Below are 12,760 nucleotides of genomic sequence, written 5' to 3'. Positions count from 1 at the left end.
TCCTCCCTTTTTTGGTTTAGTTCCAATACACACAAAGGGAATAAACATGTGTATAGCAAAACGTGTTACTGCAATCCTTTTCTGTGAGAAACACTTCATTTTCTTGAAAAATGTCAGGGGTGCCAACATTTACAGCCATGACTGTATGTAAATACTACAGCATGGCATGGTTAATTAATCCCATCCCCCCCAAACTGACAACATAGCGGGCACATGGACACATGCACTTACATTCCCGCACACATAGGGATTTTTCACAATCTGTTCAGGATAAAAGTTGCTGGGTTGCCCATAGCAACCAGATTGCTTCTTTTTATTTTTGAAAAGGCCTCTGAAAAATGAACGAAGAAATCTGATTGGTTGCTATGGGCAACTCAGTAACTTTAGCTCTCGACAGGCTTTAATATATCTCCTCTATTCTCTTTAGATCACCTACCCACCACTTTCAGGTAGAATGCCGAATTCTCTTCTTCCTACTTGACAAAGGCAGGCTGTGTATTCGTGGGCAAAACCACATTAACACGGGAACCAGTGGTCACACAATCCTGCCTCAACCTTGTATGGTCAATGTTCACTCCATGCGGCATGGTATCACCTGCAGATGACCTCCACAATATAGTTCCAGCCACGGTGACACAGCCGGGCCCATTTGAGCGGGGAGAAAAGTATGGGGATTTTTTTGCAATTTTGCCTGTTGACCGTTTCTTTTTACCTTTTTTTTTTCACTTTCGTTTTCGTGGACATGCACCAAATTTATCATTTGGTGCAAGTTGTTAGTAATTTTGGCTCAAATGTTGATATCAGCTGTTCACAGCGCCATTTACACAGAACTTACCACCACAGAGGAGGCGTATTTTACCCTGTAGAGCAGCCATTTCGGAGACCGTCCTGCAGGATATCAGCAAGCGACATGAGTTCTTTTCTTTTGTGGGGTTTATAGCCACCATGTGAAATGGATTTTTTTTTTTTTTTTTTTTTGGTTACTTTAGTGCTTAAAGGGGTATTCCAGGCAAAGCCTTTTTTTATATATATTAACTGGTTCCAGAAAGTTAAACAAATTTGTAAATGACTTCTATTAAAAAATCTTAATCCTTCCAATAGTTATTAGCTTCTGATGTTTTCTGTCTAACTGCTCAATGATGATGTCACGTCCCGGGAGCTGTGCATGATGGGAGAATATCCCCATAGGAACTGCACAGCTCCTGGGACGCGAGTCATCAGAGAGCAGTTAGCCAGAAAACAACAACTCAACTTCAGAAGCTAATAACTATTGGAAGGATTAAGATTTTTTAATAGAAGTACTTTACAAATCTGTTTAACTTTCCGGAGCCAGTTGATATATAAAAAAAAAAGTTTTGGCCTGGAATACCCCTTTAACTTTCCTGAACCTGTGTGGCCATGTCCAATGCTGGCCCAATGGAGGGTGAAGGTCGTTCAGAGACAACTATGTCACAGGATAGTCGCTGCTTTGACAAAAAAAAATTTTTATGTATTTTGACGCCTTTACATTTTCTGACATTGCTAAGTGTGTTTTCCATGTGCAAAATTTCTTGGCACTGAATTGCGCCAAAAAAAAAAAAAAAAAAAAAAAAAAAACCCTGAAGGCGCAAAATTGCGCCAAAGATGAATTACTGACTAAAGTTAAAATCACACACAGGACCGTGTGATTTTGAGAAAGTTGTAAAAATGACAGTGGAGAGAATGCACCAAACTTTGGCGCAAAAAGACACTGCGCCAAAGCTACGTGAAAAAAAACACATAAATCCTTTAATAAATACCCCCCTATATCACTACTCCCCAGAATTCGAGTGGAAGGGAGCATGGCTGTCCGGGCATGCTGGGAGTTGTAGTTTTGCAACATCTGGAGGTCCACAGATTGGAGACCATCCCCGGTTTTATAATTACCTGTTCCCGGGGTCCACTCTACATCTGGCTCCGGTGGCGTCCTTCTGAACTGTCACTGTGCGCACTGATGGTGACGTCACGTCGCGCACGTCATGTCACTCGTTACTGCGCACAGCGTAACGCAGGACGCAGCAGGAGCAGGAAGTAGCGTGGGCCCCGGGAACAGGTAATTATAAAACCGGGGATGGCGGTCGTGGTGCGGTGGGGGCGGTGCGGGGGGGGCGGGGCATTATAGGCTTATCGGCAAGGTAATTGCCGATACCGATAACGCCCAAAATCGTGATTATTGGCCGATAATATCAGCCATACCGATAATCGGTCGATCCCTACCCTAGACATCTTATGTCTCAGCATCAGGACCCCCGCAATCAGACATCTTATCCCCTATCCTTTGGAGGATAAGATGCCTAGGGGCAGAGTACCCCTTTAAGCTGTAGTGTGGCTGTAGCATTCGTGCAGCGTTGGGAGCTTGTGACATCATGGCCACGCCCCCTCAATGCGTTGGGAGCTCGTGACACGAGCAGGGCGTGACCGTGACATCACGAGCCTCCGGCACTGCACCAGACGCTCTAAACGAATGCCGGGTGCAGCAGAGAGATCGCGGGTCCCAAGCGGCAGATAAGGGATAAGATGTCTAGGGGCGGAGTACCCCTTTAATAAGACTAAAGGATCTTTTACATTACACAATTATTCCCTCATTATACCCCCACAGCCAGTGATCAGCCAATAAATGAGCAAATGCTTGTTCGTCGAGTGATCATACATTTCATGCAGCCATAAAAACCATTATGGGCTGCACATGTCCCTAGATAAATAGGGGATGTGCCAGTGACAAAAATGGAAGGGAAAGCTGGGGTGGTGATTTATCACCTGAAAAAAGCCCATTACTAAATGGTCCTTTCCACGAGTACAGATTGGAGCATGAATCGGGAAACTGTACGTCTGTCGAAAAGGACCTTTAATATTTAACTACAACAATTGTAATAACGCAATGTGAAGACTGTGCATTCCACCTCCCCATATAGCTCTAGACTTGTAATACACTTATATTGTATTGTGGTTCCTTTAAATAGTTGAATATTATATGTGCTCCCCTGTGCAGCTCTGTAGTGCAGAGAAAAGGTGATGAAAGTTATTTACATGCTGCTTTATGGATGAACACAAGAAAACAACCAGGCGTTCCCAGTAAATCCTGAGTCAATGAGACAGATTGAGGAATACAGCAGCATTTACCTACCAGGCAACAAGCCATAAGCATCTTCTGCAAAACTGACATCATTTGCTACAACTGCCTAAGCGGACTGTTCTGAAACTACAGCTCCCAGCATGCCTAAATTGCCATCTGGGCATGCTGGGAGCTGTAGTTCTGCAACACTAGTAGACAGACCGGCCATTCAGATACGATTTTCATAACACCATATTAAGTTTTGTTCTCAACCAGCCTCATAGCACATCTCCACCTATCTGGCTTCATGTGTTAATTTACAAATGTATAGCAGCAAATGGTCTGCTTAGCGACAGATACAATTCTCACTTACCAGCTGCTCGGTCCTCACGCGCTCCTGGTTTGTGTAGTTCTTCTCACGAAGAATGGCAGAGCTGTACAGCTCCTGAGCTGTCTCGCGCTCTCTCTTGGCAATGCGGGCCAGTTCCTCCTGGACAATGGCTTGTTCCTTCTCATATCTGTACAAATAGACACAAATTTTTATGATCACTCAAACACTTTTTCAGGTGATATAAGAACACTGAAAACTGCAAAATTGTGGGTGCAGCTCTGAATGTGACTGGTGTATAAAATGTGGCATAATTTAAAAGCAGTACAAGATATGTAAGATTTTAAAGGGGTACTGCACTGGCCAGCGTTTGGAAGTAAATGTTTCGAACGCTGTTTTCGTGCTCCGGGGGGGGTCGACCCCGCCCCTCGTGACATCACGGCCACGCCCCTCTATGCACGTTAACTTCCAAACGCTGGCCAGTGGAGTACTTCTGGCTATCGACACCACAGAGCAGCTTGCAGATGATTAATATTCAGAAGTCCCAGAGAATAAACAGAGCAGCGGTCAAGCATGTGCACTGCTGCTTTATTCACTACAATGGAGCTTGTGACTGGAGGGGGCTCCAGTGGTCGGACCCCACCATTGAGCTAGTTATCCATATCCTGTGAATATAGGATACCTTTTAATCTTGGAATAACCCCATTACGTAATATGTAGAGTTTCCGGTATACAGACTAACCTTCTGTATAGTTCATCCTCTGCATATGTTGGCTGCTTGCTTCCGCCTGTATTTGATCGGTGAGAGCCTGCAGAGAAGAAGCGACTCATTACCGGATGTATCAATCAGAAAACAGCAACAGGTTCAGGAAAAGGATATATCCTACCTATGTCTTCTGATGTAGACTGCCCCCTAGGAGGAAAAGTCTGAGCTGATGAGGTGGTCCTTGCCGCCTTGTCGTGCTTGTCTCTCTGCAGCGCAGACTCTTTCATACGATTTACAATATCATCAGAAAGCTGAAGGAAAGACAATGTAAGATCGTTTTCAGTAGCCATTTCCCATTCTTTACACTGCAGCAATGCAATTTCCACACACATATACATAGGAAAATATAAGCTTTCTTAAAGAGGTTATCAGGGCCTGAAAAAACAGAGCTAATTTATTCAAAAAAACAGCACCACACGTCCTCAGGTTGTGGACCTGTCTTTAAAGGGAACTAATCATCAGATTTTACCCTATATAATGCTTGGCAAAGTGTAAAATATGGTTAAAATCTTTATCCCCATCATCCCCGGGGGACATTCCTGCCCCCAGGGATGGTGAAGATATAAAGTTATAAACTAGTCCCCCGGGCGCGGAGCTTCTCTCTCCTATTCCCATTCTTCGATGCCCCCTCTGCTTGATTGACGAGCTGCATCATCGCTCTGCTCACTGAACAGATGGAGCAGAGCTATGAAGAGGGCCGTCAATCAAGCCGAGGGGGCGTTGCTGCCGGACGAAGAACGGGAGTAGGTAAGAGGAGCTCCCTGCCCAGAGGGCTACACGCGAGGCTGCCGGGAACTAGTTTATAACTTCATATCTTCACCATCCCTGGGGGCAAGAACGTCCCCAGAGGATGGTGAGGATAAAGATTTTACCCTATATCACGCTTTGCCAAGCGTTATATAGGGTAAAATCTGATGATTGGTTCACTTTAAGGGGGCATTTCCGGAATTTTTTTTGACTGTGCAACAGGGGCTGTAAAGTTAGTGCAGTTCATAATATAGTGTCTGTATCTGGGTTTAATGGCTGGACTCTTATGTGGTCTTTACCCCAATGTTTATTTTCAGCAACATACAAAATGAGTGTTGTCTCTAGCTTTTCCCAGGTTGCAATACGGCCCGAGACATTACATCACTAGTCAGGTGTTAAAAAGGGAGCCTGTCTGTGCTTCAATGGGTGGAGCAACCACTGGGTGGAAGGGAGATAATTCTGCACAGGGCTACAGGAAATTGTAGTTTCAAGTAGAGCCCTGCATTGGAATCCCGTGGGACCCAATGAAAAACATGCAGACGTGATCAGGAATGAGGCTGCTGCAGGTGGGAGTGGGTAGTCAGGCGCTATGCCTATGGGTCCCGCAAATCCTGCACATCCCAGTACCGCATACCCAGCTTCTATGACAGTCTGCCAAATTTGGTGCCGCCACTGATCTACAGTACACATGGTGCCAGAAGCCAGTTCAGGATCTGCAGCACGGGCAGCAGCCACTTTGAATCAAGGAGCAAAAGCAGGAGGACGTCACTCGTCAGTGCAGCGCAGAGGACGTCGGCCCCGTCAAGACCCTACACCTGAGCCTGCAGGAGCCCACTGGAGGACACAGGACAGGTAAGAAACAGCAAGGGGATCAGAGGTGGGTAGTGAGAAAAATTTAATGGCATGGGGGTGGGGGGGGGATTTTAGCGGGAGCGAGCGCCAGGGCGGGATTGGATACAAGTTAGCAGTAGCAGGTGGAATTGGACACATATGTTGCAGGAGTGGAGCACACACCTTGCAGGAGCAGCCGTAAATGGTCAAAAATGCAGCCGGAGTGGGATTAAAAAAAAAACAGTCCTGCATAGAGCTCTAGTTTCAAGCACAGCACTCATGGAAGGGAACCTTGCTATGCTGCAATGGGTGGAGTGATTGATGGCGGGGGGGAAGTGACCTTACACTTATGAACAAAGGATCCTGGGACTTGTAGTTGCAGGGAGGGAATTCCAACAGGAAATAAGCCATTTCACAAAAAAAAAAAACAGCAGCATTATGATGGACTCAAAACACAGCCATTTAGCCCCAAGTCAAGCACGGATTCTTTCTAAGCATGTCCATTACTGTCTGACAGTTAAGTACTAAAGTCACCTTAATGTAGGATAACCCCTTTTGCGGAATTCTGTAGTGGAATACAATTGAAGGCAATGGGGCTTTGAATTTATGCAGAATTCTGTGTTTTAAGAACACAGAATTCTGCCGCAATTCCGTTCAGCAAACTTTGCTGAATGGAATTTGTGCGGAATTCTGCCACGTAAACATAGCCTTTAGGGGTTGTCATGGATTAAAAAAAACATTGCTATTTTATTGTAAAAACAGCACCATTCCTGTCCACAAGTTGCGTGTGGTATGGCAGCTCAGCTCCGTTGAAGTGAATGGGACTGACTGGCAGTACTATGCAAAACCTGTGGACAGCGGAGTGGAGTGGTGCTGTTTATACAAGAAAGGATCACTGTTTTCTAACCCTGGACAAATCACACAGCAGAATTCTATGGAAATGTTCCACTGGGAAATTTCACTGCAGCAGAGTCATACTGATTTAAATATGATTCTGCTGCACCGCGCACACGGCTGAATTTCCGATTCGGAAACATCTGCTGTGGAAACCTTAGGATTCTGCTCGGAAATGCATTGCCATCTATGAAAGCGCATTTCTCAGTGGTCCTAGCACTGGCAGAGCATGCAGATTTGCCGAACGTCCACCGGCTAATTTTCCACTGTGTGAACATTACCTAAGGAAGATCTCGGAATAGACACAATGTGTAACCAAGATTTCTAGGACCCCTATATTGACGGGGGCTATAGTGTGATTGTGATCTAGTTTTCTTCTGCCACTTAGGTAAACGTTATCTTCCGCTGTAAGGAGTCATCTATTCTCTGTTACGTATTGCTGTTTCATTATCTAAGCATATTACTTTTTCTGGATGCTCCTAATGTTTTGCCTACTGTGTCCGTTCCTATACAAGTGCTGATGCATTGTTTCAGTTTTCTTTTTATGTTTCCCCATATTTGTAGGACTCTGTAATACAACTGATGCATCAGGAGGCAAAAAGGCAAAACTACAAAAAAAATACAATTACTTTACCCTGGGTCCACATACTGCTGGGCGGTATGACCAAAAATGGATATCACAGTATTTTTCCAAATTATGTCGGTTTCACGGTATAAATTTTTTTTTCTCCACCCATTCCCAACCAAACTTTTTTTTTACGTGTACACGATTGACCGTGCAATTTAATTAACATTATTTTTTAATAGTTCAGACATTAACGCGCAGCGATACCACATACTTTTTTTATCTTTTTTTTTTTTTTACATTATTTTATTTAAAAAATGGGAAAGTGCATAAGTAGTTTACGATCTGGCGTTCATTATTGTGCATGCTAGACAGGAGAAAGTAGAAAGATGCATTTCTTTGTCCAGCTCCCAAGCAGCGTGTTCAACCGCCCGGCGTCTCAAGTTGTGATCTGTCCCATTCAAATACATAAATCAATTCACCTCCAGTGCTTTTTCTACAACGCCAGAGGAAAACACCGCTGGATGATGCACATACGTGAAGGGGCCTTTGAGTTCAAATATTGTCTGTGAGCAGTTTCATGTGTCCTCGTACTGGTGTAATACAATACAGTTTATGACCACTAGAGGGAGCACAAGGACCCTTACAGTGATCTGGATATTAAAAACAAATAAAAATATAAAACACGTCATTTCCAGTATATTAATTCTCTACCTGTGAGTCCATGCTGCATTATTATCATTATATATAATTTTTCCCCCTTGTACTTTATTGGATTGCTGCTATTTAGCATGTGGATGTAACGTGTGCAGTTTGGATTAGGTAAACAAGGTAAATGTTATGAGGATATGATAAGCTCGTTATAAAATATTAAAATATCATTTATTATAATATGGCTGAGAAGGGTCACCACTGCGGCCAGTGACTAGCTGAGAGGGTAGATCCTGCACTAACATCATTGGGTAAATCTCCAGCAGCTCATTTCGGGGGCGGATTTGTAGAGTTTCTGCTGTGGATTCTGAGGGTCTACTCACACGGCAGAATTTCCGCTTGCGGAATTCCGCCTCAAATTAGAGAATTCGGCACTCCCATTCACACATCTGAATTTCCATTTGCGAAAATTCTGCCGTGTGAAAAGACCCTAAGTGAGAAGATGTCAATTACATTTAAAAAAAAATATCCAAAGATGCAGCTATGACATTTTATTGCACATTTGTTACATTTTAAATTCCCAAAGGAATTTAATAGAAAAAATATCAAGCCACGTCCATGACATAAAATGACACTTCAGTTTATAATCCATACCAATTTCTGCATAAATTGCCTGTGGATTTTTTCCACAGCTCGTGATACAGGTTCCTTAAAGGGGTACTCCACCCCGAGACATCTTATCCCCTATCCAAAGTATAGGGGATAAGATATCTGATGGCGGGGGTCCCGCTGCTGGGGACCCCAGAGATCTCCGCTGCTGCACCTGGTGTTCGTTAAATCCAGAGGCCCATGACGACGTGGCCACGCCCCCTCAATGCAAGTCCCCTGTCACGTCCCCTCCCATAGACTTGCATTGAGGGGGCGTGGATGACACCAGCGGGACATGACCATGACATCACACGCCTCGCATCGCCAGTCATCCGGCACAAGGCGAAGTTCGCTCCATGCACTGGATGTCTGGGGTGCCGCAGCCGAGATCATGGGGGTCCTCAGCGGCGGGACCCACGGGATAAGATGTCTAGGGGCAAAGTACCCCTTTAAAATGTTTCACATCAGTGGGACAGTGAAATGCTAAGGATTTTCCACATGCTGAAATTCCACTGCTGAAAATCTACAGCAAATCCAACCTATAAGAACGTTCCCTAAGAGGAGTTGTCTGACAAGGGATTGTTTCTAACAACTGGCTATACCATTTAAATCAGAATAGTGACGAAGTGAATAGTGGCGTCTGCACTGTAGAGAAAGTAGAACACGCCCAGTGGTAGTGCAGAGGAGATCGCTGCATGGGACTGGTCACTGTTTTTCTTATGTTTTTTAGTTTTTGGTGGGAGGTCTACCTTCCTACCTGGTTGCGTAATTGTGAGTCCCTGGATGTAACTGAAATCAGTTATATGGTATACAGATCCTGTGGGCAGCTGATATCTACCTCTATATGGTGAATGTATATAACCACTTCAGTATGGTGGTATTATCCAGTAATTGTGTGGTGGTATATATTATATATCCTACATGGACCCATTATCATCTTCCTTAACAAGCATGCGACTATAAACACACATATACATTGTAGATCACACACATACATATCTACTGTACATCACACATACTGTACATCAACTCACACGTATACATATATACACTGTACATCACAGATATATACTGCACACCACACACACATATATACTACACATCACACACATATATACACTGTACATCAGAGATATATATTGCGCATCACACACATATATACACTGTACATCACAGATATATACACTGCACATCCCACACACACATACTACACAAGCACACATATATACTACACACATACACATATATACTACACATCACACGTATATACTACACATCACACAAGCACACATATGCGTATATACTGCACATCACACAAGCACACATATGCATATATACTACACATCACCCAAGCACATATATATATATATATATATACACTGCACATCACACAAGCACACACATATATACGTAATGTACTGCACATTAGGAGTGTGAATCACCAAGAATTTGGCAATTTGGCAATACAATTCAAATCACGATACCAGTGTGGCAATTCGATATATCGCGATACCATCTAGGTGACGATACATCACGATATATCCCGATTCTGTCTAACAAACTATGTCTTTTACACTTTTATTAAAACTTTATTTTTTAATACATTTTATTAGTCTTTTAGGAATCATTAGATTCCTCAGACAGATGAATAGAGTTCTATTGAACTCCATTGATCTGTGATCCATTGATAGAGCCTGGTCCAGCCTGGCTCTATCAATGACAGAGCCACGGAGAGAAGGGAAGCAGAGGTAAGCCCTCCGGCTACCTCCACATTGGATCACCCGCCCGCGATCGTGCTGCGGGGGGAGGCGGGGTGATCCACCCCACTAGCCCACCAGGGAGCATTTACAGATCCCTTTAGACGCCGCTGTCAGCTTTGACAGCGGCAATCTAAAGGGTTAATGGCCAGCCGCGGCGATCGCCGCATGCTGGCTATTAGCGGTGGCCCCCGGCTACTGACAACAGCCGGGGGCTGCAGAGTATGGAGCGGGCACGAGTCCGGAGCCCGCTCCATACACAATGCAGAGCACCGCATGCTGGATATTAGCGGTGGTGATGCATCAGCGGCCCCCGGCTACTGAAATCAGCCGGGGGTCGCAGAGTACGGAGCGCGGGCACGAGTCGGAGCCCGCTCCGTACACCCACATCACACAAGCACACATATACGTATATACTGCACATCACACAAGCACACATATATACTGCACATCACACAAGCACACATACGTATATACTGCACATCACACAAGCACACATATATACTGCACATCACACAAGCACACATATATACTGCACATCACACATATATACTGCACATCACACAAGCACACATATATACTGCACATCACACAAGCACACATATATACTGCACATCACACATATATACTGCACATCACACAAGCACACATATATACTGCACATCACACAAGCACACATACGTATATACTGCACATCACACAAGCACACATATATACTGCACATCACACAAGCACACATATATACTGCACATCACACAAGCACACATATATACTGCACATCACACATATATACTGCACATCACACAAGCACACATATATACTGCACATCACACAAGCACACATACGTATATACTGCACATCACACAAGCACACATATATACTGCACATCACACAAGCACACATATATACTGCACATCACACATATGCGTATATACTACACATCACACATATATACGTATATACTGCACATACCACATATATATGTATATACTGCACATCACACAAGTACACACACACACATATATATATATATATATATATATATATATATATATATATATATATATATATACTGCACATCACACAAGCACGCTCTCTATGTCCTCACCCGGACTCCTCGCAGGACCCGCACCCTGTCCTCCTCATCCAGCCCGAAGGACACCCGTCGGCCGGTGCTCTCGCTTCCCCCCATTATTATCACCAGGGTAACCACCGCCAGCAGTACCCCAAACTGTCACACTTTCCGCAAGCGCAGAGAACATCCGACGACCATTGGAGTCCATGAAAGGACGTCAGCCAATCACAGCCATGCATATCTGCTCCTCCAATCACAGGCTAGCAGGGAGAAGCGATGCACGCCGGGAAGTGTAGTCTCTTAGAGCTGAGGCTGGGTGTGGGTCATTATAGCAGTGCAGTGGTTATAAACTGTCTTATGACTGGGATGTTTATATGTAACTATTGTCTGGTTGTGTTTTTATAATCCAGTTATTGCTCACATTACCCTGTAATGTATATTATTGTTGCAATAATGCACGTACTGATTTTGTACTGATCAAAACAGAAAGCCGGAGGGTCCATTGGTTGGTAACAGATACTGCGTTTGTCCTTGGTGTCTAAAAGTTACATTGAGTTTCCATAGTCTGCACTATTTGCCGATAAAAATAAAAAATCTCGATAGTCTTCAGCAGTTAGATTGCTTCCAAAATGGAGGACATGAAGAAGCTGAGGCCACTGCAGCTTGAGGGACCACTGTAGTGAGTGTAGGGTCTCAATTCACATGTCCATGCGAGTGGCGTTGCTAGGGTTGGTGTCACCTGGTGTGGTAGAAAATGGCGTGACTCTCTAACTCGCACCCACCCGCCCTGCTCTCCCTGGTAAATACATTTTTGTGTCTATTTGCCTGCTGTGACAGACGCCCACAGGGTAGCATGTTTGGGGAAATTATTTCAGGTATAATAATCAAATATACCAATTGTTGCCAAGTAAGTGGAAAGTGCTGAAGAAGTTTTTTTAATGTGAAACTACAGCAGCCAGTAAAACCTAAGCAGTGGTAAGGGGATTGTGGTGAGGGTGTGATGAGGGCAGATGGAATTACCCTAGGGGCAGATTACATTAACCCCTTGTGTTCGTTACACCAGGGTGTGGTTTATCCTCTACACCACCCAAAGGAATACCGCTGAATTCTATACAGCTTGGTTAGGCCCACAGAGGTGACCAGTGACTTCCGAGACCATAGGCTTGCTGGGACTTATAGTGGACTTGGACAATTTGATGCAGGACTAAGCTTGACTTGAGACAGGTTGACTTCGACTGGCTTGACTGAGACTGACTATACCCCATTTGGAGCTTACCAGGTTTTGACTTGGACCTGGGGGGTAGTGGACTTGTGTATCCATAGCTGCGTGGTAGACTTTAGGCCTCTTCTGGACTCCAGACACATACAAAGGACTTGACCTTACTGCACTCAGCTAAGCAGGAAGAGCATAAGAGACTGAGCTAGCTC

At 44.4% G+C, this 12,760-nt stretch overlaps 1 protein-coding gene across 5 annotated transcripts in view; it reads right to left on the bottom strand.

Moving 5' to 3' along the window:
- CHCHD6 (coiled-coil-helix-coiled-coil-helix domain containing 6) overlaps positions 1–11,558 on the bottom strand; it is a 343,619-nt gene extending 332,061 nt beyond the window's left edge. For 2 of the 5 annotated variants that reach the window (XR_008844998.1, XM_056524874.1), the window contains exons 1-4: positions 11,366–11,556; positions 4,286–4,415; positions 4,141–4,207; positions 3,444–3,588 (exon numbers count right to left, since the gene is read on the bottom strand). Coding sequence is in view for 4 of the 5 variants with exons in the window: in XM_056524874.1 (XP_056380849.1) it covers positions 3,444–3,588; positions 4,141–4,207; positions 4,286–4,415; positions 11,366–11,449 (426 nt within the window). In the remaining variant the exon portion in view is untranslated. Of the gene's footprint in view, positions 1–3,443; positions 3,589–4,140; positions 4,208–4,285; positions 4,416–11,365 lie in introns of all 5 variants that reach the window. The other 3 variants (XM_056524875.1, XM_056524873.1, XM_056524876.1) reach the window with 3 other exon arrangements.
- Between the last annotated feature and the right edge of the window lie 1,202 nt (positions 11,559–12,760).

This window comes from Hyla sarda, chromosome 6, assembly GCF_029499605.1.
Source record: "Hyla sarda isolate aHylSar1 chromosome 6, aHylSar1.hap1, whole genome shotgun sequence".
Lineage (NCBI taxonomy): Eukaryota > Metazoa > Chordata > Amphibia > Anura > Hylidae > Hyla > Hyla sarda.
Note: the sequence above shows the minus strand (reverse complement) of the source record. Positions and strands in the feature narration are given on the sequence as shown.